This window comes from Bubalus bubalis, chromosome 11 (genome assembly GCF_019923935.1).
Source record: "Bubalus bubalis isolate 160015118507 breed Murrah chromosome 11, NDDB_SH_1, whole genome shotgun sequence".
Lineage (NCBI taxonomy): Eukaryota > Metazoa > Chordata > Mammalia > Artiodactyla > Bovidae > Bubalus > Bubalus bubalis.
Genome location: NC_059167.1, coordinates 63353458 through 63380536, shown reverse-complemented (window position 1 = coordinate 63380536; position 27079 = coordinate 63353458). Strand labels below are relative to the sequence as shown.

The following is a 27079-nucleotide window of genomic DNA, read 5'->3' as shown; positions in this document are numbered from 1 at the left end:
TACACCTGGACAGTATTGCCTCAGGGGGTTGGGGACAGCACACACCTGTTCACTCAGGCCCTAGGAAAGGAACTAAGGGAAAGAAACCTAAAAAGAGGTGTTCTTCTATAGTACACAGAAGATATATTAATATCTAGTCTCTCCATGGAGTCCTCAGATCAAAATACCATCGAAGGCCTTAATTTCTTTGGGGCCCAGGGTTATAGAGTCTCTCAGAAAGAGGCACACATTTCAAAGCAACAAGTTAAATATCTGGGATATATTTTAAACCCCATAATAGACAGTTATCTCCAAAGAGAAAACAAGCTATATTAGGCCTAAGCTGTTCCAAAGACAAAGAAACATCTCTATACCTTTTGGAGCATGGCAGGACTTTATAGAATTTGGATTCCAGGATTTGGGCTAATGGCTAAGCTCCTGCATGAAGCCACTAAAGGTCCAGACACAGAACTGTTACTTTGAAACAGGGAACAGGAACAGACTTCTAATGATATCAAGCAAGCTCTCAACAGAGTCCCTGTTTTGGGTCTCCCCAATTTGAGAAAGGCATTCACCTTGTATGTCACTGAAAAGCAAAGGACAGTTTTGGGGGTCCTTATACAGAAGCTAGGGGAAGCTCCTCAGCCTATAGGATACTTTTCCAAGCAACTAGATAGACTCCCTGCCCCTAGGTTGGCCTGCCTGCTTCCAGGTGGTAGCCGCCACATATTTATTGATGGAAGAAGCGAATAAGCTTACCTTTGAACAGCTGCTGAAAATCCAAACCCCTCATCAAGTGCAAGGGGTCTTAGTGATAAAAGGCTACCATGGGCTAACTGGAGGTCACCTTATCAAGTACCAGGCTCTGCTCCTTGACTTCCCAGAGCTAACCCTCAAAATCTGCCACATTCTTAACCCAGCTACCTTACTGCCTGCCAAAAGCTCAGAGCTAACATATTCTTGCCTCAAAACCCTCGACCAGGTCTATGCCTGTAGGTCTGACCTAACAGTCCAGGCCGTAGAAAACCAACAGTTCACTGATGGCAGTAGTTTTGTTAGAGGTGGAGTCAGGAGGGCAGGGTACGCTATCGTGAGCACTCATAGTGTCACAAAAGCAAAACCTTTGCCACCAATCGCCTTGGCACATAAGGCTGAACTGATAGATCTAACCCAAGTCTTAACCCTAGGGGAAGGATACATCAGATCAGATCAGATCAGTCGCTCAGTTGTGTCCGACTCTTTGCGACCCCATGAATCACAGCACTCCCTGTCCATCACCAACTCCCGGAGTTCACTCAGACTCACGTCCATCGAGTCAGTGATGCCATCCAGCCATCTCATCCTCTGTCGTCCCCTTCTCCTCCTGCCCCCAAACCCTCCCAGCATCAGAGTCTTTTCCAATGAGTCAACTCTTCGCATGAGGTGGCCAAAGTACTGGAGTTTCAGCTTTAGCATCATTCCTTCCAAAGAAATCCCAGGGCTGATCTCCTTCAGAATGGACTGGTTGGATCTCCTTGCAGTCCAAGGGACTCTCAAGAGTCTTCTCCAACACCACACTTCAAAAGCATCAATTCTTTGGCGCTCAGCCTTCTTCACAGTCCAACTCTCACATCCATACATGACCACAGGAAAAACCATAGCCTTGACTAGATGAACCTTTGATACATACACAGACTCAAAATAGCTTTCCTTGTTTTATGTACCCACATAGCTCTCTGGAAAGAGAGAGGACTTCTAAATGCAAGAAACCTCCCTATAAAATATGAGACTGAGATCTTACATCTCACAGAAAGAATCCAAAAACTGAAACAGGTAGTAGTCATCCACAGCCACAGGCACCGAAAGGGAAATTCTCAAAGTTCCCAAGGAAACCACAGGGCAGATGGGGAAGCGAAGGAAGCAGCCCTGATGCCCATAGCCAAAATGGCTCTAGTCGCATCTCTTAGCCCTTCTAACATTATACTCGGGTACTTGACTTCCAAAGAGAACTGGGAAACAGATAGAGGGGGACTGAGGGAACGGATGGCTGGTGGCTCATAAATCAGAAATTGCTTATAAATCTTTCTGACCAATGGAAAATTATTAAAGGGCTATAGAATTCTATCTGGGGAGAGATGCAATGTTTATGATTGTTTTCCTACTTTTTACAGGGGAAGAGTTACTAGAGACAATTAAAAGAGTCACTTAAGTCTGTGCCCTATGCATCACCCATAATCCAGGAGGCAATGTCAAGCCTCCTCTGCTTGTTAGCCATGATGAGGGACTTACCCAGGAGAAAACCGGCAAATAGATTCCACTCAGATGCCCTCCTTCCAGGGCTTCACATACTTACTAGTCTTTAAAGACATTTTTACTGGATGAATAGAGGCCTTCCCTACTAGAACAGACAAGGCAACTCAAGTAGATTTCGGTTTCCCTGCCACCTTCAGAGTGACAATGGACCTTCGTTTGTAGCAAAGATCACAAAACAGCTTTAGCAGGCTTTAGGAATTAAATTTACCACCTCCATTTGTCCCAGAGACCTCAGTCCTCAAGAAAAGATGAACAGACTAATCATACTCTATAAAGAAAACCTCAGGCAAACTCTGGAAATATCAGTCATGCTATCGCCTGCTGCCAATAGGCCTCTTAAAGGTCAGAGCAGCTCCTAAAACATCCACTAAATTGAGTCATTGTTACTCTGGACATGCTAACTAACCCAGAAACCCCGGCTCATCTTAAATACGTTATAAACCAAGGCCCGATTCGGAAGGCTCTACAAGCACATGGCAACAGAGTGCAGCCCTCTCCAGACGACAGCCCCAGGTTTTGTTGTTTGTTGTTGTTCAGTCCCAAAATCTCGTCTGACTCTTTGTGAGCCCCATGGCCTATACCCACCAGGCTCATCTGTCCATGGGATTCTCCAGGCAAGAATACTGGAGTGGGTTGCCATTTCCTTCTCCAAGGGATCTTCCTGATCCAGAGATCAAACCTGTGTCTCTTGCATCAGCAGGCAGATTCTTTACACCGAGTCATCTGGGAAGCCAGCTTTCCTATACCTATTTCCCCTATCTACAGGTTGTGAACCAAAACTCCAAGACAAGAACTCAGTACAAATAATAGAGGAGGCTAGGTCCTTCTCAGACCACATATTTGTCATTCTCGAAATCAAGAGACTTCCCTAAATACAGAAGCACAGAAAGACCCCTTGGAGGTCAAAAGGGAAAAGATGCTACTGATGGAGGCTACCCATAGGCCTCTTCAGTAGGATCCATCTTGGCTAAAAGATGCGTGTACACACATGGGTGGATCCTGAGATACACCAAATATGAACTCTGAAGCAGGCAAATCCAAAAGACTGGCTAAAAAAAAGAAAGTGATATACAATAAAAGAATTCAAACCACCATAAGGGTGTGACTCAGGGATTCTCTAAGTCTGCCTGTGTGTCTATCCACACACGTACAGTATTCTTTTCCTCCTAATAAATACTTTACTTGCTTTACTACTTTCTGTCTTTGTGGGAATTCTTTTCTGCAAAGCCAAGGGTCAGGGTCTTGTTACTGACCACTGGTCTGGTGGCTAGGATTCAGTGCTTTCACTGTACAACCTGGCCTCAATCTCTGGCTGGAGAACTGAATCCCCACTTTAAGCTGATGCAGGTAGAGGCCATCAAAAATCATGATTATGCCTTCTTTGAATAATTACTATAAAACTTCTCAATATCTTCCCCAAGTTGGGACACATAGTTTTGAGGGCATTAGCTTACTGCATCTCCCTTTGCCTGGCAAAGTAATAAAGCTATCATTTTATGAATAAATGAGTGTTTAGTTGCTTAGTCCTGTCCAAATCTTTGTGACTCCATGGACTGTATTCCACTAGACTCCTCTGTCCATGGAATTCTCCAGGCAAGAATACTGGAGTGGGTTACCATTTCTTTTTCCAGGGCATCTTCCCCACCCAGGAAGCTCCTCGGATCTCCTCAATTGCAGGGATTTATTTATTTATTTTTTTTACCATCTGAGCTACCAGGGAAGCCTTATCATTTTCTACTTCACCCAAAACTCTTGTCTCTAAGATTCATTAGGCACCAGTGTACAGAGAAGCTGAGCTTTCAGCATCACTAAGGATACAAATATTCATCACAATAAATTTATATTTTAAGTTAAATTAGTTTCAAAAAGTATACTGGATGAGAAACAAAAGCTTTCAACTTATTTGCTTACCATTAATTCAATTGATGAAATAATACTGTTTATTAATTACATTGAAAATGAGATGTATATTTGAAACATCAGACTTTCTCAGTCACACTGTTAATTTTGTTTAAACATCCTTCTACAATACCTTGACCATCCCCAAGAAAAAGAAATGCAAAAAGGCAAAATGGTTGTCTGACTAGGCCTTACAAATAGCTGAGAAAAGAAGAGAAGCTAAAGGCAAAGGATAAAAGGAAAGATATAAGCATCTGAATGCAGAGTTCCAAAGAATAGCAAGGAGAGATAAGAAAGCCTTCCTCGGTGATCAATGCAAATAAATAGAGGAAAACACTAGAATGGGAAAGACTAGCGATCTCTTCAAGAAAATTAGAGATACCAAGGGAATATTTCATGCAAACATGTGCTCAGTAAAGGACAGATATGGTATGGACCTAACAGAAGCAGAAGATATTAAGAAAAGGTGGCAAGAATACACAGAAGAACTGTACAAAGAAGATCTTCATGATCCAGATAATCACGATGGTGTGATCACTCACCTAGAGCCAGACATCCTGGAATGTGAAGTCAAGTGGGCCTTAGGAAGCATCACTACAAACAAAGCTAGGGGAGGTGATGGAATTCCAGTTGAGCTATTTCAAATCCTAAAAGATGATGCTGTGAAAGTGTTGCACTCAATATGCCAGCAAATCTGGAGAACTCAGCAGTGGCCATGGGACTGGAAAAGGTTAGTTTTCATTCCAATCCCAAAGAAAGGCAATGCCAAAGAATGCTCAAACTACCGCACAATTGCACTCATCTCACATGCTAGTAAAGTAATGCTCAAAATTCTCCAAGCTAGGCTTCAACAGTATGTGAACTGTGAACTTCCAGATGTTCAGGCTGGATTTAGAAAATGCAGAGGAACCAGAACTCAAATTGCAACATCTGCTGGATCATCGAAAAAGCAAGAGAGTTCCAGAAAAACATCTATTTCTGCTTTATTGACTATGCCAAAGCCTTTGACTGTGTGGATCACAAGAAACTGTGGAAAATTCTGAAAGAGACGAGAATATCAGACCACCTGACCTGCCTCTTGAGAAATCTGTATGCAGGTCAAGAAGCAACAGTTAGAACTGGACATGGAACAACAGACTGGTTCCAAATTGGGAAAGGAGTACGTCAAGGCTGTATATTGTCACCCTGCTTATTTAACTTATATGCAGAATACTGCATGCAAAATGCCGGGCTGGATGAAGCACAAGCTGGAATCAAGACTTCCAGAAGAAATATCAATAACCTGAGAATTGGAGATGACACCACCCTTATGGCAAAGAGCAAAGAAAAACTAAAGAGCCTCTTGATGACAGTGAAAGAGGAGAGTGAAAAATTTGGCTTAAAACTCATCATTCCGAAAACTAAGATCATGGCATCTGGTCCCATTACTTCATGGCAGATAGATGGGAAAAAAATGGAAAGAGTGAAAGACTTTATTTTGGGGGCTCCAAAATCACTGCAGATGATGACTGTAGCCATGACATTAAAAGACGCTTGCTCATTGGAAGAAAAGCTATGACCAAACTAGACAGTGTATTGGAAAGCAGAGACATTACTTTGCCAACCAAGGTCCATCTAGTCAAAGCTATGGTTTTTCCAGTAGTCATGTATGGATGTGAGAATTGGACTATAAAGAAAGCTGAGCACCGATGAACTGATGCTTTTGAATTGTGGTTTGGTCAAGATTCTTGAGAGCCCCTTGGACTGTAAGGAGATCCAAGCAGTCAATCCTAAAGGAAATCAGTCCTGAATATTCATTGGAAGGACTGATGCTGAAGCTGAAACTCCAATACTTTGGCCACCTGATGCGAGGAACCAGCTCATTGGAAAAGCCCCTGATGCTGGGAAAGATTGAAGGCGGGAGGTGAAGTGAAGCGCAGAGGATGACATGCTTGGATGGCATCACCGATGCAGTGGACATGCATTTGAATAGGCTCTGGGAGTTGGTGATGGACAGGGAGCCTGGTGTGTTACACTCTGTGGGGTCTCAGAGAGTCCTACATGACTGAGTGACTGAACTGACTATACCTTGCCTGAGAGAATGTAGGGGAGCAGAATTTGACACTCTAAAACATGTCTCCTTGGCATATTAATTGTTTTAAGCCTCTTATTTTCTGAAAATCAGCAGAAATGGGAAATTCTCTGAAAAGCAAGTAGGAGCTGCTGCTTGGTAAGAAACATGTACACTTAAAAGGGAAATCTCCATCTATAAGACTGGGCATACATATGCATGCCTGCATGCATGCCAAGTCGCTTCAATTGTGTAACTCCATGTCCAGTTCTAACTGTTGCTTCTAACTCTTTGAGACCTGAAGGACCACAGCCCGCCAGGCTCCTCTGTGCTTGGGATTCTCCAAGCAAGAATGCTGCAGTGTGTTGCCATTTCCTCCGCCAGGGTATGGGTCTTCCTAACCCAGGGATTAACCCACACTTCTTAAATCTCCTGCATTGGCAGGTGGAGTCTTTACCACTAGAGCCACCTGGGAAGCCCACATAAGAAAGAGGACAACCAAATCTCTGGAAAGGCTTAGCAATGGTGAAGGTAATGACTTAAATCTGCATCACAATCACCCTTGATTACTGTGCTTTTCCTCTTATAAATGACTCCCCAGCCTCAACATCCTCTTGTCTTTAGCAGAGAAGGTTATTTAAAATGAGGACTTTGGTCATTTCCTCATTTGGTCATTTGGTTACTGTTTTACAGGGTCTCTCTCCTGTATACAGATTACAAAACTCTGTGTGATTTTTCTCCTGTTAATTTATCTCAGATCAGATCAGATCAGATCAGTCGCTCAGCCGTGTCCGACTCTTTACGACCCCATGAATCGCAGCATGCCAGGCCTCCCTGTCCATCACCAACTCCCGGAGTTCACTGAGACCCACGTCCATCAAGTCAGTGATGCCATCCAGCCATCTCATCCTCTGTCGTCCCCTTCTCCTCCTGCCCCCAATCCCTCTCAGCATCAGAGTCTTTTCCAATGAGTCAACTCTTCGCATGAGGTGGCCAAAGTACTGGAGTTTCAGCTTCAGCATCATTCCTTCCAAAGAAATCCCAGGGCTGATCTCCTTCAGAATGGACTGGTTGGATCTCCTTGCAGTCCAAGGGACTTTCAAGAGTCTTCTCCAACATCACACTTCAAAAGCATCAATTCTTCAGTGCTCAGCCTTCTTCACAGTCCAACTCTCACATCCATACATGACCACAGGAAAAACCATAGCCTTGACTAGACGAACCTTTGTTGGCAAAGTGATGTCTCTGCTTTTGAATATGCTATCTAGGTTGGTCATAACTTTCCTTCCAAGGAGTAATTTTAATTTCATGGCTGCAGTCACCATCTGTAGTGATTTTGGAGCCCAGAAAAATAAAGTCTGACACTGTTTCCACTGTTTCCCCATCTATTTCCCATGAAGTGGTGGGACCGGATGCCATGATCTTCATTTTCTGAATGTTGAGCTTTAAGCCAACTTTTTCACTCTCCACTTTCACTTTCATCAAGAGGCTTTTGAGTTCCTCTTCACTTTCTGTCATAAGGGTGGTGTCATCTGCATATCTGAGGTTATTGATATTTCTCCCGGCAATCTTGATTCCAGCTTGTGTTTCTCCTAGTCCAGCGTTTCTCATGATGTACTCTGCATATAAGTTAAATAAACAGGGTGACAATATACAGCCTTGACGAACTCCTTTTCCTATTTGGAACCAGTCTGTTGTTCCATGTCCAGTTCTAACTGTTGCTTCCTGACCTGCATTTCTCATGTCAATTTAATTCTTAGACCAGTCAGAACCCAGAAAGATAGAGTTAAATTTCTTCCTCCTCTGCAATACCATCATCAATGAATAATTAAGTAGGAAGAAACTATATTTAGGGGTAACTGGTGGTTCATAATCGGAGACTTAAAAGGTAAATGTACTAGATGTTACATATAGTCTTGTTGGAGAATCTGTGACAAGGTTCTGTAATAATATTTTGATTATAAGTGGTAATAAATCAGGGTTAAATTCTATCCACCACCCCCTTAAAAATACAGCTTAATTTAACAAAGCAATTTAGGGAATTAACGTCTTCTTTCTACCATTATTTCCTCACTGATGACACTGGCATTAGCAGTATTAACTATAAACAAGACTTCGCTAGAAGCATTATCTAATTCTTAACAGAAAGAGTACTTTAATATCAATTATTAACAAATAGCCCACTGTTGGTAACTATTCTCTTGTATTTAAGTGTAGAATATTAAACAACCTTATCTAGACTCCCAGCTACCTGAGAATTGTCTTTTGCAAGGGCCTTAATTCTGAGAAGTGGTCCAAATGCAAGTGTCTCAAAATTACACATTTATTTTGCTGAAGTACTTCTATAGTCAATGTAATTAAGACCCTAAAATAATAGCATCTTAATTTTTTTTTTTAAGCTCAAACTCTCTCACATGGTGTTTAAATCCAAAGAGGCGATAAAAAAGTGTATGAGCAGATTTTCTGTTTGATGAATGTATTTGAAATATAAGCAAAAATGTCGATTTAAAATTACTGATCAGAAGAAGTAGGATCTTTGCCTAAAACAACAATAAAAATCAGACTCCTAAAATCATGCAAAAGATTGTCACCTTTGTTTTCTTTATATCTTATATAAAAACATTTAAGTCTCCATTTAAAAACCTTTGAATGTCAGCATGGAGAAAGCTTTGATTCAGCTCTTGCTAAGGGATAAACTGAATATCATATTAAGAGAAACTTATCAAGAGTTTAATTTCAGATTCATTAATTTTTTCAGATTCATTAAATTTTATTTTTACATTTTGTTAGATCTTCATAATGCAACATATCTGTATCACAATATTTCAGCTGAAAACCCAAATTTTATTATCTAATGTATTATGCCCTATTAGTATATACAATTTTACTGTACATGTTTTATGGTTTTTCTTAAAGTTCTAAGTGAAGATATTGCTAAGAGTATAGCAATATCTATATAGTATAGAAATATTTGGGCCTCCCAGGTGACGCTAGTGGGAAAGAACCCACCTGGCAATTCAATAGACAGTAAGAGAGGTAAGTTCAATCCCTGGGTCGGGAAGATCCCCTGCAAGAAGGCATGGCAACTCCAGTATTCCTGCCTGGAGAATCCCATGGACAGAGGAGTCTGGCAGGCTACAGTCTATATGGTCATACAGAGTCAGACACGACTTAGTGACTTAGCACACATCCATGTAGCAATATCTATATTGCTTATAGGTACTGAGTCCTTTCCAGAGAGGCAATGGCATCCCACTCCAGTGCTCTTGCCTGGAAAATCCCATGAACGTTAGAGCCTGGTGGGCTGCAGTCCTTGGGGTCCCACAGAGTCAGACACAACTGAAGCGACTTAGCAGCAGCACTGAATCCTTTCACCAAGTACTGAGTACTTTCATAAAGATAAGTTTCCTTTTGAATTGTTAAGAAATATGCGACACTTTTGTTTTAGTCTTTGGTTAAGCTGCCATAAAACTTGAATTCACAACCAAGTTGTCAATGATTAACTCCTATTTTTTCTCCAACTTATCCTATAAGGTCTTGGTGAAACTACTTTCAATTTTCAACCTAAACTCATGCTTTCATTTCCCTCTTTTTTTCACTCTTTTAGAAGTTAGAAGTTAAAGTACCTGTTTGTATCATTTACAAAAGTCTATTGGGCAATTTGTTTTTTCCAGACGATTAAATATGAATAAATCATGCTTATTTCTCTCAAGGAGCTTATGGTCTATCAGGGGTCAGGGTAACAACAAACATGTGTACCAAACATGTGTACGAAGATGTGGACCAAGTGTTATGAGAACAGAATGAGCAGGGATGATGGGGAAGAAGTTTAGCAGATGTCCTTGAGATGGATTTTGAAGGAAGAATATGAGTTACCTATATGATTAAAGAGAAGTACTACTTCTACCATATGTTTTAAAAAACATTCATTTACTTAATAAATATTGATGGAGAGGTCACTTAAACATTTACATTTGCAGAGTACCATGTGATGGGAAGAAACATTGTTTCTGCTCTCCCCAAGCATACAGTTCAAGCAGGATAAAAAAAAAAAGAAAAAGCAGGAGAGAGACTGTAAAGAAGCTCTAGATACAACACAGATCAATTTGGAGAAATTCATGCAGAATTGGAATAAACGAGGGAGCCTCCCCAAGGAGAAGCCAGGGGATCATGCATCCCTGAGGTCTTTATGTTGTTAGTTTTAGAAAATGATCTTTACCCCCAGAAACTTGGGGCTAAAGAGACAACAAGGAAAGTAGTTAGCAGACTAATTCGGTACAATACACAAGAAGCGATGTAGAGGGACTTTCCTGGTGGTCCAGTGGCTGAGACTATATGCTCCCAATGCAGGGGGCTGGGGTTTGATCCTTGGTCAGGGAACTAGATCCCACATGCCACAGCTCAGAGCCTGCATGCAGAAACGAAGTTCAAAGTTTCCTGTGTCACAACTAAGACCCAGTGCAGCCAAATAAATAAATAAGGTATTTTCACAGGTATACATGTGCTCCCCATCCTGAACCCTCCTCCCTCCTCCCTCCCCATTCCATCCCTCTGGGTCGTCCCAGTGCACCAGCCCCAAGCATCCAGTATCGTGCATCGACCTGTGGCGGATTCATTTTGATATTTGGCAAAACTAATACAATTACGTAAAGTTTAAAAATAAAATAAAATTGAAGAACAAAAAAAATAATAAAATAAATAAGGTATTTTCAAAAAGAAGTGATGGAGAGTCAAACTGAACATTCTATACCAAAATACATTTAAAAAGGCTGAAGAATGACTTCTTGATCTCTAATCTCACCAGCTCTCTATATCCCTGATCAGTATTTCTTTTCATTTATCACTTTTTAAAAATGGCTTACTCTTTAAAATGCAACATTTGCATTTTAAACAGAAAACAAACTGTTAGGAAGACAAATTTTGCATCTATTTGCTGGTTTTTGCAACAAAGAATGAATCAGAAGCAGTTTTAATTGTTTTTATCCCAATTCAGTGGAAGAGACATGAGTATCTTTTTCAAGGCTAACCCCCACTAGATTTTTAAATTCTCATCTCTTCAAGAAACTTGCTTCATGCTGCTTTATGTATCTCTAAACCTACCTTTTCTATTAACTTCTTTTCCTCTTATTTACAATCCCACGTCATACAATCCACCTCACTCTGCTGTATCACTTCTGGCTCCCTCTCAGGATTCATGAGAATAGATTTCATTAATGAACTCCTCCTTTTCCTTACTTCCTATTTGTTTCATAGTGAAGGTAGCTTTCTAGAGACACAACTGTATTGAACCATTGTTATCAAGTTCAATGACTATATTCATAAGTGTCTTTTGTATTTTTATATTTAAATTCCTGGTATGGTTTGATGTTTATATTTCACATTCTTATTTTTAGAAATAAATGAAATATATATTTTACTGATTTTTAATAAGTTTTTGTCATATCCAGTGAACTCATATGAGGTTCAATTTCTTTGCAAGAAAGTTAGAAATTTAGCTGATTAATCAAGAATCAAATTGCTTACTTGTGGTTTAGGACTGCTGAAATAATCTTATGTTATTACAAATAGTCAGATATTGTGTCATGTACCTATGAATCAACAGTTAGTTTAAAGGTGACACATTATAGCTCTCATTTATTTTTTTCTCAAATCAGTTTTGATGAAAACTTAACAAGAAACTGTAAAAGTGTGGCAGACAATCTCTAAGATGCCACCCAATGATTTCAACCTCTTAGGATTAACACTTGTGTATCATTTCCTCCCCCGAATGTGAATTGGGGTGATCAACTCAGTTGTAATAAATAGAAAAAGACAGAAGCTATGGGATGTCACTCGAGTAACTAGGTTATAACAAATGTTAGGTGTGTATTTGCTCTCTCTCATGGATCACTTGCTTTGGAGGAAGTCTGCTGCCATGAGACAGTCTTAGAGAGATGTCCATATGGTGAAGAACTGAGAATGGCCTCTGGCCAACAGACAGCAAGAAATCAATATCCTTAGTCTAACACCTGTGAGGGAGTGAGACCTGCCAAAATGCTAAAAGGTGAGCTTAGAAGTGTATCATCCCCAAGTGAAGTCTTTGACTTAGGCTGAAGTCCTACCTGATTGCTTGTCTGCAGCCTCATGAGAGACCCAGAGCTACAAGCACTCAGCTAAGCCATACCTATACTCCTGACCCACAGAAAATGTGAGATCATCAATCTTTATTGTTTTAAGTCACGAAACATGGGAGAATCTTATCATGCAGCAATAATAGATAAGTAATATAACATATTTGACTTCATTTCAAAAAGGAAACTTTAATAAATAATGAATAACTGATCATCCATTTTTGTAGTATTTAAAAATTTGTGACTCTTTTCAATGATATATTGTCCATTAGTGCCAATCAAAAGAGCAAAGATTACTCATGGTTACTCAAGAAGTAATAATTGCAAGTACGTGATTAGAAATCCAGGACAAATCATTTTGAATCTTGTTTTCCAAAAGAATGGATAAAACTGAGACTAGTTTGTAAAACCAGTGATGATAAATGCCCACCCCCACCCTCCACCCCAAGTTAACAGATGAATGAATGTCTTAGAATAATATTTGCAAAGAGGGAAGGTTTTAGATACAGGCAGTATCTTTCTAATGAGGTAACTCACCTAACTGTTATTGACTGAGCAGTCAATGTCTGCGACAGATATTTTTGCCTAGATTTTAGCAGTTCGATTGTTTCTGCTGAGAGGGGACCCTAGTGATACACCTAATACCTGCAAACTTTAGGCCTCTGAGGAAGCAGAGAAATGGCATAGGTATCAAAATAGTAGATTTTTGAGAACATGGAAAAAATGGAGAACTGCCTTTTCTTTGAAATAATCAGAACAAAACTGCAGAACAAGTTGGCATTCATTGACAATAAAGTGCATAAGAATAACAGTGGTGAAGTTAAAAGTATACTGAAATTATCTTGAAACTCGGCATAAATATGCAAAACATTTGAGAGGGAATCAAAAGAAGCCAGCCTCACAAATAAGGTAAATGCATAGCTTGCTCAATTAAAGTAATTCAAAATATTCATCTTGAAATTATTTTTTGAAAACATTTTAAAATATGCCTGTTTCAAGGTATACTGGAAGAAAAGAAAAAAAAAAGTCCATGAAATATAGTCAAAATAGAGTATGTGAAATCATACCTGATTAAAGAGAAGAATTAGAGTTAAGCTAATCCTATATTGGTAATAAAACAGTAATCTCACAATAAATAATATGGTCTGGTAATTGTGTTGAGATTTATTTCCTTTCATAGTTCAGGCTGCAGTGAACCCATGACTAGTCTCATAGCTTTTTAATTGCTTTTCCAGTCTGTATTCTGTTTCTCAATACTTTTACCTATGCTTACGAGATTTATTTCCTCAAATCATAGATGTCACTGTACATGTTGTCTGTAGAAACTCTGTAGTAAGTTTTCCCTGACTGACAAAACAGCTAAGCTTTCAGGATATTCCAACAGTCTCCTTGCAGGTGAAGCAGGCAGACTACATGTCCAGCTTCCCAGATTAGTATTATGGCTTCACTACACATGGGTTCAATTCCTGAGTCAAGAAGATCCCCCAGAGGAGGCTAGGACAACCCACTCCAGTATTCCTGCCCGAAGAATCCCATGGACAGGAATCTGGTGGGCTACAGTCCATTGGGTGCAAAGAGTTGGACATGACTAAGTGCAAACACACACTTATCAGTTATGATATGATCGGCATGGTAACTAATGTTCTCGGTATTTTAATTTCATTATCTATAAAACAGGATAACATTTTTAATGAGTCTAAATGTCTATTGTAAAAATTAAGAGAAATAATTTATCACATGTTAGGAATAGTGTCCTGGTCCATTATGAGTATTTCATAAATATTAGCTATTATTTTATGATTGCTAATATTGCTCCTCTTTGAAATTCAAAGTAACCTAACATGAGTGTCTACCATCTGAGAGAAGATTTCATGTACATTATCTTATTTAACTTGAATTACAACAGTCTTTTTTTTAAAAAATTCATACTTAATTTTTAAAGATATTTTTGATGTGATCATTTTTTAAAGTCTTATTGAACTTGTTAAAATATTGCTTCTGTTTTTTTATGTTCTGCTTTTTTGGCTGTTAGATATGTGGGATTACTAATTCCCTGACCAAGGATGGAACACATACCAACTGCATTTGGAAGGCATAGTCTTAACCACTGGACTGCCAGGGGTGCTCTGAAACTACAAATTTCTGAAATAGGAATCACTATTCATATTTTAAAGATGAGGAGACCTAGATCCAGATATTTTAAGTGAATTCTGTACATTCTTACAAAGACTGAGTGCTACAACCAAATTCCCACACAGATTTCCTGACTTCATGTTGAGGGCATATTTTTTTTTTCACTGCACAGGAGTTTCCTTTTTTGAGTTTGTCACCTACTACTCCATTGTAAAGAATACTGGTTAATAATTTTGGCTATGAATTTGAAACCAGCATAAACAATTTTGTAATTCATACAAATTCACAAAGGTTAAACTTTCTTAAACTGTAAAAGATGGATAATGATGCTCATCTTTACAAACTTATTAAAAGGATTACTTCACTTAAATAAGTATAATAGCTGGTAATATGTGCACAAATTTATTAATTTATAGGAAAATGTTTATATTTTTAGGGGCTTCCTTGGTGGCTCAGTGATAAAATATCCACCTGCAATACAGGAGACATAGGTTCCATCCCTGGGCTGGGAAGATCCCCTGGTGAGGGAAATGGCAACCCACCAGTATTATTGCCTGGGAAATTCCAAGGACAGAGGAGCCTGGAGGGCTACAGTCTATAGTGTCTCAACGAGTTGACCACGACCTAGTGACTAAAGAAAAACAACAAATTTTCAGTTTTATATTTGTTAAATTTATATTAAGACAATTAATATTTCTCACATCCACATTTTGTTTTTTCATTACCAGACCCTAATCTTCCTAAGTCAAGTGGGCCTTAGGAAGCATCACTACGAACAAAGCTAATGGAGGTGATGGAATTCCAGTGGAGCTATTTCAAATCCTAAAAGATGATGCTGTGAAAGTGCTGCAGTCAATATGCCAGAAAATTCGGAAAAAGCAGTGGCCACAGGACTGGAAAAGATCAGTTTTCATTTTAATCCCAAAGAAAGGCAATGCCAAAGAATGTTCAAACTACCACACAATTGCATTCATTTCACACGCTAACAAAGTAATGCTCAAAATTCTACAAGCCAGGCTTCAACAGTACATGAATCAAGAACTTCCAGATGTTCAAGCTGGATTTAGAGAAGGCAGAGGAATGAGAGATGAAATTGCCAATATCTGTTGGATCACAAAATAAAGCAAGATAATTCGAGAAAAACATCTATTTCTGCTTCATTGACTATGCTAAAGACTTTGTTTGTATGTATCACAACAAACTGTGGAAAGTTCTTAAAGAGATGGGAATACCAGACCACCTTACTTGCCTCCTGAGAAAACCGTATGCAGATCAAGAAGCAACAGTTAGAACCGGACATGGGACAACGGACTGGTTCCAAATTGGGAAAGGAATACATAATGGCTGCATATTGTCACCCTGCTTATTTAAGTTATATGCAGATTACATCATGAGAAATGCCGGGCTGGATGAAGCACAAGCTGGAATCAAGATTGCCGGGAGAGATATCAATAACCTCAAATGTGCAGATGAGACCACCCTAATTGCAGAAAACAAAGAGGAATTAAAGAGCCACTTGATGAAAGTGAAAGGGGAGAGTGAAAAAGCTGGCTTAAAACTCAATATTCAAAAAATGAAGATCATGGCATCTGGTCTCATCACTTACTGGCAAATAGATGGGGAAACAATGGAAACAGTGTCAGACTTTATTTTCTTGGGCTCCAAAATCACTGCAGATGGTGGATTGCAGCCATGGAATCAAAACACACTTGCTTCTTGGAAGAAAAGCTATGACAACACTAGACAGCATATTAAAAAGCAGAGACATCACTTTGCCTCAAAGGTCCATATAGTCAAAACCATGGTTTTCCCACTAGTCATGTATGGATGTGAGAGTCGGACCATAAAGAAACCCAAGTGCCAGAAAATTGATGTTTTTGAATTGTGGTGTTGGAGAAGATTCTTCAAAGTCCCTTGGACTGCAAGGAGATCAAACCAGTCAATCCTAAAGGAAATCAGTCCTGAATATTCATTCGAAGGACTGATGCTGAAGCTGAACTCCAATACTTTGGCAACCTCATGCAAAAAGTCAACTCATTAGAAAAGCCCCTGATGCTAGGAAAGACTGAAGGCAGGAAGAGAAGGGGACGACAGAGGATGAGATGGTTAGATGGCATCACCAACTCGATGGACATGAGTTTCAGCAAGCTCTGGGAGATGGTGAAGAACAGGGAAGCCTGGTGCCCTTCTCTCCATGGGGTCGCAAAGAGTTGGACATGACCGAGTGACTGAACAAAAACAATCTTCCCTATGCTTATCTCTGTCTATTGAAAATGTACCCTTCCTTCATAGAGAAATGTTTCCCTTTGTCCCAAGGCACTGCCTTATCCTCCAAATAGATAAAGATCCACAGTCCTGTGCCAAGCTCTGTAGAGCTAGATACGCTTCACCATTCAGAATTTTATCTTATTTTGTAGTTAAGAGTGTGTCTTATGTAATATATAATCTGTTTTAGTTCTTAAAGTTTAGTTCTTTAGTTCTTAAGAACTAAAACAGAATCCCACAATTAAACACAATAATATTTTTGCTGAAAATAGTATATATGTTCATATTCATTTGGATAAATAAAGACTATACATGGGTTTATATCAGTTCAGGTCTTACATTCTAACATATGCAGATCAGGCTAGAAAGTGGTTGCCAAATAATTAAATTTAAAACAGTTTGTGTTCAGTTGTTTTGATTTTATAAAGAATTCTTTACACATAAAGAATTGTAGATCTGTATGAACTCCTTCTGTCCCCTACCTCCCTACTCTTAACAGGTTTATTAGGTTCTTTCTTGAGGTTATGTGGTATTCTGCCTAGCATGATTGTGTAACTACTCATCTTAGCTTCTGTCACTCTTAGGATCTTTAAGGGAAGGAAGTGTGTCTTCAACTTTGTATGTTTTTCAGGATCAAGGATATTCTTAAATCCTACTAGGTATGTTAGGCACACTTTACAAACAAGAAGCTATCACACCAATATTTCAAATGTGTACATATTGCTAAAAGCACTTGTCTTCCAAATGGGGCAATATTGCTTTTCACGGTCATTAATATACATTGAGTCATTATCCAGGCACATTTCTTTGGAATGAAACAGTGTAAATTATGCTGATATTGAGTTCCAAGAAGATCTCATGAAGAACTTAACCTAATTTAGGTTGGCCTAAATTAGGATTCCAGAGGAGGTAGGTAATGCACCCAAATTTCAAATTCTAATCTAAATTTGGGAAATTAGAACATGATGGGCTAACATTCTTTGCATCTCATTGTCAATGTGCAGTTGAGCCATTAAAAATTTAATGATGATATTGACTAAAATTGACTTCATCCTATGTGTTTGTGAACCTTTTTGTTCCAAGTTATGATTTACTTTAGAAGAAACAGTAATTTTTGCCATCTCACCTATATGTTGTCCATACATGTGATAAAAGAAGCTGAAACAATACGCAGTGTTTGTGGGTCCATAAGGGTTTTTGGGAGCTATGCTGAAAACAGGGCTGAGAAGTCGAGCCTTTTCTCCTTCCAATCTGGGTCGAGATGTCTCAATGTACATATAAAAACCTTTGAAAAGACAAAATGTGTAGACAAATTATTAGTAGGTGACATGAAATTTAAATTCACTGAGAGGTTAGAATTTTCATATATATTAATAGTAAAATTGATAGGCGAGTCTGCATCTTATTTATAAAATCTATATATGTAAACATAATACAAAAATAAATAATATACATAATTAAAAATAAAATTTTAAAAATGAGGCAAAACTGGAATTTTTAACTTGAATTGTCAAAAAAATTCCTAATCTCTTTATACAGGTCAGTAAGTTCTCAGTGAAAATTAATGATTACATACTTTGGAAATAACTGAATACTTGATACGGTAAATAAAAAATTTCATGTTTTATTCCAAAATATTTAAATCTATAGCTAAACATTCTCTTGCATTTCACATTTAGCATAATAGCATTTTTAAAAGTCCAGGCTAGAGTATGATTGATATGAACACACCGTTTCATACCCTCATACCTTCTTTGGAGCCACTACGATCAGCATTAGGTCCAGTGTTTGGAGTATATTTTGTATTTCTTGTTGCAGTACTTTGTTTTGTCCAGTCAAAATTATCTGTATCATCTTGGGTGAACAAACAAATGTTACCATCTTCAAATCCACAGTGAAATTCTCCTGTTGGCAAATTTTAATTACAATAAGTTAAATTAATACAAACATTGCAATAGTCTTCTAAGAAAAATTTAAAACATACAGCAATAATAATGCAAGGTTGCAATAATGGCACCATAGCCAAAATAATGTGCAATATGACAACTAAACCTAAAGCTACTTCAATTTTAATGGAAATGAAAAATAATCTTGATATGTAAATCAGCCTCTTATTTAACAATTTAAACCCAAACCATTTTCCTCTGAAATATCCAACTAATTGAAAATAAAGAATGTGCTGCCTGATTGAATTATGGCTGAAGAATTCCCCAACTTTCCTTCTTCAAGTATAGGAACAATCCAAACAGAACAATTAGAAAACAGTCTTAATTAAATTACCTGATGGTACTTTAGCTATCTACCCTCAGCCTACAGTATTTCATACCACGTCTGCAGATGCTGTCACGCATACTCATTTGCACAAATGGAGGCTTACTTAAGGAAAGATAATAGCAAATTATTTTTAAAAAGTAGTTATCTTTCATACTTTATTTGAATGTGGATTTGCCAGATGCTTACAATTCACTAGAAATAAAGTAATGAAAGTTACTCAGTCATGCCCGACTCTTTGCAACCCGTAGACTGTCTGTGGAATTCTCTAGGCCAGAATACTCCAGGGGATCTTCCCAACCCAGAGATCGAACCCAGGTCTCCTGCATTGCAGGCAGATTCTTTACAAGCTGAGCCGCAAGGGAAGCGGCTTGGACAATAAAGCATCTGCCTGCAATGCGGAAGACCCCGGTTTGATCCCTGGCTTGGGAAGATCCCTTGGAGAAGGAAATGACAACCCACTCCAGTACTCTTGCCTGGAAAATCCCATGGACAGAGGAGCCTTGTAAGCTGAAATCCATAGGGTCACAAAAGTTGGACATGACTGAGCAGCTTCACTTCAAAGTAATGAAAAGATTTTATGAAGAACCTGTGGAAGAACTGGGATTTCTTGGATGCCAGCCACATGCTGAGCTCAGACCAAACAAGAAGTTCAGAGAATGGTAGTAATATTTCTAGGTATTAAAGGGTTTTCTTACTGGAATGGGCCCTGCTTGAAACACAGGAGTAACTAATATCTTTAACTGAAAAAAATAAAGAAAGCTTGCATTATTTCATTCAATCTTTAAGAACTCTATAAAAATACAGAAATACTAACTCATGAGGTTCACAGAAAAGAAAGTTTTGGCTAATGTCAGCTAGTAAATAATGAAGTAAAAACTGAGTACAGATTCCCTTCAATTCACAAAGTTATAGACATCTAAATAATAAAGACTCCCATATTTTCCCCCTGCAATGGGTTAAATTTATGACATAGTCTTGGGAGTGGAGCCCTTGAGGTTGGAACCATGCTCCTGAATCAATCTGTGTCTCTACACACTAACAATGAGCTGCCAGAAAAGGGAATTAATAAAATTATCTCATTTTCAGCAGCATCAAAAAGAATAAAATACTTATGAATAAACTTAGCAAAATATATGAAAGATTTATACATTGAAAACTACAACACATTGATGACAGAAATTAAAGAGGACACAAATAAATGGAAAGACATCTTACATTCTTGGATTGGAAGAATTAGTATAGTTAAAATATCTTTTCTACCCAAGGTGATCTTTAGAATCAATGCATCCTCTCTGAAAATACCTGTGGCATTTTTTTTTTTTAACAGAAATAGAAAAAAAAAAGTTCCTAAAACTCTTATGGAACCACAGAAAACTTGTATACTATTGGTTGGAATATATATTGGTACAGCTATTATGAAAAACAGTATGAAGTTGCCTTAAAAAAATATTATCCAGTAATATCTCTTAAGAACATACATCCAAAGAAAATGAAATGAATACCTCAAAAAGATATGTGCTCTCCATATTCATTGCAGTATTATTTGCAAAATAATATTATTTGGAAGTCAAATGTTATTTGAAAAATAGTATTATTTGAAAGTTGTTCAGTCATGTCCGACTCTCTGCGACCCCATGGACTCATACAGTCCTAACCCAAGTTTCCATTAATGGATAAATGAGTAAAGAAGTTATGGCAGATATATGCAATAGGATATCATTTAGCCTTGAAAATGATTATCCTGGCATTTGCAATAACATGGATGAACCTGGAGGACAATATGGTTCTCTTAACAACAAATGATATTTGGTTTTAGTTAAAAATGCCAATCAAAAGAGTTTTTTTTTAAAAGAGCCTTCTGAATAGAAAGACCTCCTCAATTAAACTTAAAACATAAGTTTTTTGAGGCTAATGAAGAACAAGACTTACTCTATATAAATATTTTGGAAGTGGATATTTAGGATAAATAAGTTGATTTAAAGACTATGTAAGTCAATAAAATGCAAAAGGGCATTTAAGAGTAACTTGATTTATTGCCAATATATGAGGTCTCATATCACAATTATTATCATATTAAATGTAATATATATTTAAATATATTCTTGAAATCATTTTATTATATTAAACAGAATTGCAAATAAACTATAATTTTATATGTAAGCCAACATAAATTCAAACCATTTAAAAATTTTATTATCAAATGATCTTTTTTGGAAGAAATATTGCTAAATAGTAGTTTAAGAGTTAATGATGCATAAGTCACTTATCAATTATAAATAATATATAAGAAGAAAGATTTGGCAACATTTTCTTCATTTTAAGAAATAACTTAGAATTATAATAGAAATACTTAATGTTTGTATCATTGCTGTTGTTCATTCATTAAGTCATGTCTGGCTCTTTGCAACCCCATTAACTGCAGCATTCCAGGATTCCCTATCCTTCACCTTCTCTCCGAGTTTGCTCAAACTCATGTCCATTGAGTAGGTGATGCCGTCCAACCATCTCATTCTCTGCTGTCCCTTTTTCCTTCTGCCTTCAATCTTTCAAAGCATCAGGGTCTTTTCCAAAGAGTCATTTCTTCCCATAAGGTAGCCAGAGTCCTGGCGCTTCAGCTTCAAGAAGCAAGCATCTTTTATTTTCATGACTGCAGTCACCATCCACAGTGATTTTGGAACCCAAGGAGATAAAATCTTTCACTGCTTCCACTTTTTCCCCATCTGTTTGCCATGAAGTAATGGGACTGGATGCCATGACTTTCATTTTTTAAATGTTGAGTTTTAAGTTTTAAGTTAACTTTCTCACTCTCATCTTTTACTCCACTAGGGGGTTCTTTAGCTCCTCTTTGCTTTCCACCATTACATGGTATCATATGCATACCTGAGGTTATTGATATTTCTCTCTCACAATCCCAGCTTGTGAGTCATCCAGCCTGGCATTTCGCATGTATTCTGAATATAAGTTAAGATAAGCAATGTGACAATACACAGCTTTGACATACTCCTTTCCCAATTTTGAACCAGTCTGCTGTTCCATGTCCAGTTCTAACTGTTGCTTCTTGTCCTATATACAGGTTTTTCAGGAGCCAGTTAAAATGGTCTATTTCCATCTCTTTAAGAATTTTCCACAGTTTGTTGTGATCCACACAGTCAAAGGTTTTAGTGTAGTAAATAAAACAGAAGTAGATGTTTTTCTGAAATTCCCTTGCTTTATTCTATGATCCAGCAGATGTTGACAATTTGATCTCTGGTTCCTCTGCCTTTTCTAAATCTAGTTTGTACATCTGGAAGTTCTCAATTCATGTACTGTTGAAGCCTAGCTTGAAGGATTTTGAGCATTATTTTTCTAGCAAGTGAAATGAGTGCAATTTTAAGGTAGTTTGAACATTCTTAGGCATTGCCCTTCTAAGGGATTTGAATAAAAACTTTTCCAGTCCTGTGGCTACTGCTGAATTTCCAAATGTGCTGGCATATTGAGTGCAACACTTTTACAATATCATCTTTTAGGATTTTAAATAGTTCAGCTGGAATTCCATCACTTTAATTAGCTTTGTCTGTGGTACTGCTTCCTATGGCCCATTTGACTTCGCCCTCCAGGATGTCTGGCTCTAGGTGAGCGATCACACCATCATGGTTATCTGGGTCATTAAGACCTTTTTTGTACAGTTCTCCTGTGTATTCTTGCCACCTCTTTTCAGTTTCTTCTACTTCTGTTAGGTCCATAACATTTCTTTCCTTTATTGTGCTTATCCTTGCATGAAATGTGCCCTTGATATCTGCAATTTTCTTGAAGAAGTCTCTAGTCATTTCCATTTCATTGTTTTCCTCTATTTCTTTGCATTGCTCATTGAAGAAGGCTTTCTTATCTCTCCTTGCTATTCTCTGACATTCTGCATTCAGCCGGGTATATCTTTCCCTTTTTCCTTTGCCTTTTGCCTCTCTTCTTTTCTCAGCTATTTGTAAGGCCTCATAATTTGTAAGGCAAGACAATCACCTTGCCTTCTTGCATTTCTTTTTCTAGGGGTTGGTTTTAGTCACCTACTCCTGTACAATGTTACAAACCTCTGTTCATAGTTCTTCAGTCACTCTGTCTATTATTAGATCTAAGCCCTTGAATCTATTTGTTACCTCCACTGTATAATCATAAGGGGTTTGATTTAGGTCATACCTGACAGGTTTAGTGGTTTTCCTTACTTTCTTCAATTTAAGCCTGAAGTTTACAATGAAGAGGTGATGATCTGAGCCACAGGGAACTCCAGGTCTTGTTCTATGTCACTATATAGAGCTTCTCCATTTTTGACTGCAAGAATATAATCAATTTGATTTTGGTATTGACCATCTGGGGATGTCCATGTGTAGAGTTGTCTCTTTTGTTGTTGAACGAGGGTGTTTACTATGATCAGTGTGTTCTTCCAAAACTCTGTTAGCCTTTGTCCTGCATAATGGTTTTAATTACAGTGTTTTCTCAGATTTTTTTTTTCCTTGAACTGCTTCATTTTCATTTTCACTTCAATTTCATTAACAATATCATTACTGGGAAGGTACCTTTTAGTAAACTGTGGAGAATAAATACTAAGTAAGTTGTAGCTAATTTATAGCAAAATAATAGTAACATAAAACAAGTTTGCCAGGGGCTGAGGTACAAGGAAGCTGAACTACAAAGCAACACAAATTTTAGGGGTAATGAAACCTTGTGGTGATGCTTACATGACTGTTTAAACTGGTCAACTCTTTTTTCATAAGTGTACACAAAATATGGTAAATTTTATCACGTGTAGGTTATACCTTGAAAATAAATGACAAAATTTAAAATATGTAGCATTTAAGGAAAGTAGGTAAAAGTAGTCTTAGGGAATGAAAAATTAACTTTCCCTAGCAAAAATCTAAACTAAAACATGACCTTCTTGTACACACTGGCCTATTTTCTTTTCTTACTGAATAATGCATAGCTAGTGTATTAAGAACCTAAATCTATAACGAATGACTTTGATAGTGTACTGTTATCTGTGTTTGGGATCTGGAGGTAGTAATGAAGGTTAAAAAAATCAATTAATAAGAAAAAATGCATTTGACTGTCAAAAATATAAAAATAATTACTTCCTTTTGATAACTTAGAGAAATCATTAGGTAATATTTACTCATTTCTTTTTTCTAAACAACTCTCATATTCTACCATATTGACTATCATTAAAAAAAATTCAAAAGGTACACAGCCAATGGAAATTTTGGTATAGAATGTTATGTTGGAAATTACTTTAAAAATAGAAAATCCAATGCATCATTTGGATTTCCATTTTACACATGTGAAGTCCTTGCTCAGGAAGAGAAGTTGATAACTGTGATCTGAAGGACACAAGTTTTAAAGGAAACATTCAAATTCTAATAAATATTGTCCATATTTAGGGCACATTTCTGGCTTAAATAACTTTTGAACATTGTGCACCAGACAAATGGAGCTTTGTTCAGTTATTATGTATGTGAACATGATCTCCTTTTCAATGACAGGCGAGCCTTTCTTCACCTTCTTTATCTGAGGGACCTCTATTAAACTTTCAGGATCCAGCTTTGATATTATCTCTTCTGTAAGATTTTCTCAGCTGCCATAAAATAATGGTGCTCATTATATTGGACTGCAGTAATCAGTTAGCAGTCACTTCCTGTCTATAAATATGTATGCATTTTGTTCAGTAGATAGACTGTTCAAAATTCTTGCCTTGAATTGAAATACTTGTCAACTTTCCCCTGTATTTACTTTTAATCTTTCTGTGATAACTATTTTTAAACATTTCCACTGAAAGTGCAGTCAGAGAACTTACCTTTAAAGGAATCATAGTCAATATAGTAATTAATTAGCAATAGTCCCCTGAGTAGAAGCCAGGGAGAATTTTATTTACGCCATTAATTCATCTTGAAACTGTCATGTATTTTGTTCTTTTAACAAATGATCACTGAACACCTGCTAAACATGAGATGCCATTATAGACACAAAGATAGTGAAACATAGAGAGAAACTAGAAATGGATTTAGTTCTTAAGTATCTTACAGTTTACTGGAGGATATGAGAAAATAAAAAATAACTTCCACATAGATGAAGATAAACTGTAATTGAAAATCAGAATGAGGGAGTAATTAGTGGAGGAAGAAGCATTTGTGCTAAACATTATAAGAAAAATGAACCTCAAAGAGCTGATAAGAATAGCTGCATTAAAAGGTCATTGGGGTGATTAAATGAACTTTTATGCATTGAAGCAAGATGTGAACAATAAAGATCTATAAAAATATTCAGTATTAGTGTTTGACTATGCAAAAGCAGAGTAAAAGAGGATCTTTGGGAGGAAACACAGCAGGAATGGAGGTTATGTAATTTGGTCTTTGTTATATAATCAGTTAAAGGCCAAAACAGAAAAGAGAATACAGTAAAATGAAAAAACAGATTTGGACATTTTCTTCACTAAGGATAGGAAATTGAGAATGCTGAATGGATAGGAGTAAGAGTACAAAGATTGCTCTTCTTTCTTTGTTAGACCAGAACAATATCTTGCTAGACACAAAATAGGGGACAAAAATCAATTCTTAATTTTAAAATGAAATATTATTAAGAGGATGTAATCAAATTATTTTTTCTTCATATAAGACTGGAATATGGAATAGTGATTAGTGAAAAATCTTGATTGAACCATTAAAATACCAACTTTATAAGTGAATATAATATTTCATGAGTTGAATATAGAAATCAAATGGTGAAAATTAAAGAAATAAATAATAGCAATACAAATAATATACAATGCCACAAAAGGAATAAATAAACCACAGTTACACAAATAATAACTGTTAAGCATGTTGGAAAAATGGCTTAATATTTAGGAAAAGTTAAATATCTATATTAAATTATTTGTCTTTATGTCCATAGGCTTTGGAATTCAAAGTTTACAATTAACGCCAGTTTTACTATTTCTAAGACATTCTATGTCAACCCAAATATGAACAATTGATAAACAACCTTTTTATGTTTATGCATTTTTTATTTGTATAAATTGTCAAGTATAGTGCCATTTTTAAAGTGAAAATATACTTACTCAAATGAGGATTAACAGGAGCTACAAGAAAAGCAAAAAATAATGTTAGCATGGCTTAAATGTCTTTTATAAATAAAAGTCTAATCAGCATCTCATAAGTGCCTAACTAAAACTTAATGATCTTCCCCACTGTGGCCAGAGAGAATTATATCTGCAATCCATTTTGTTCTAGAAGACTGAATAGAATCTACTTTGGAACTCAGCAATAACAGCCTCAAAGTACCCAAATGATCAATGCTAAATGGCTCAAGGGATTTGATCATTTTCCAAGGTATAGAATAGCTGATTTTTTATGTCTTAACCAGTGTTAAACAAAACCAAGTAATCAAAACTGAGGCTGACAAGCTATACTCGTGGTGTTCTAAGAATGAATGCAATTATCTAACAGAGAACACACTTTAGTTTTTTTTTGCTATTGTCTACTTCTGTTTGAAATATATGGTATATATGAAAATAAAGCAATCCTCATATCATGTCATTGTGTGTGAGCCAAAACAAATAGCTACTTTGATGCTGTTTTAATTACTTTCACACACACACACAGTTTTCAAATGATAGGTAATGCATTTGCATTTTTACAATATTTATCTCAAGAAGAAATATTTATCTCAAAAAACTAATTGTGTTTACAGTGCCAATTGATTTCTACCTGAAAAGAAATGAATACTGTAAATATTTTTTTTAATTTTATTTTATTTTTAAACTTTACATAACTGTATTAGTTTTGCCAAATATCAAAATGAATACTGTAAATATTATTGAAGCAAAAACAAAACTATATCTAACCTAAGAGACAAAATGGTATCTGTATATATCGATTAAGCATTTATCACTCTGAGAGAAAATTTCATTCTGGATGAAAGAAAGCATTATTACAGTCTCCTAAAGAAGCAACAGTTAGAACTGGACATGGAACAACAGACTGGTTCCAAATAGGAAAAGGAGTCCATCAAGACTGTATATTGTCACCCTGCTTATTTAACTTCTATGCAGAGTACATCA

At 37.0% G+C, this 27079-nt stretch overlaps 1 protein-coding gene across 1 annotated transcript in view; it reads right to left on the bottom strand.

The window, feature by feature from the left end:
• The window catches only part of MDGA2 (MAM domain containing glycosylphosphatidylinositol anchor 2), a 912048-nt gene that overhangs the window by 27215 nt on the left and 857754 nt on the right, over positions 1–27079 (bottom strand). The window contains exons 12-14 of the mRNA XM_025295819.3: positions 26078–26098; positions 18478–18633; positions 17855–18013 (exon numbers count right to left, since the gene is read on the bottom strand). Of these exons, the coding sequence (XP_025151604.2) occupies positions 17855–18013; positions 18478–18633; positions 26078–26098 (336 nt within the window). The remainder of the gene's footprint in view (positions 1–17854; positions 18014–18477; positions 18634–26077; positions 26099–27079) is intronic.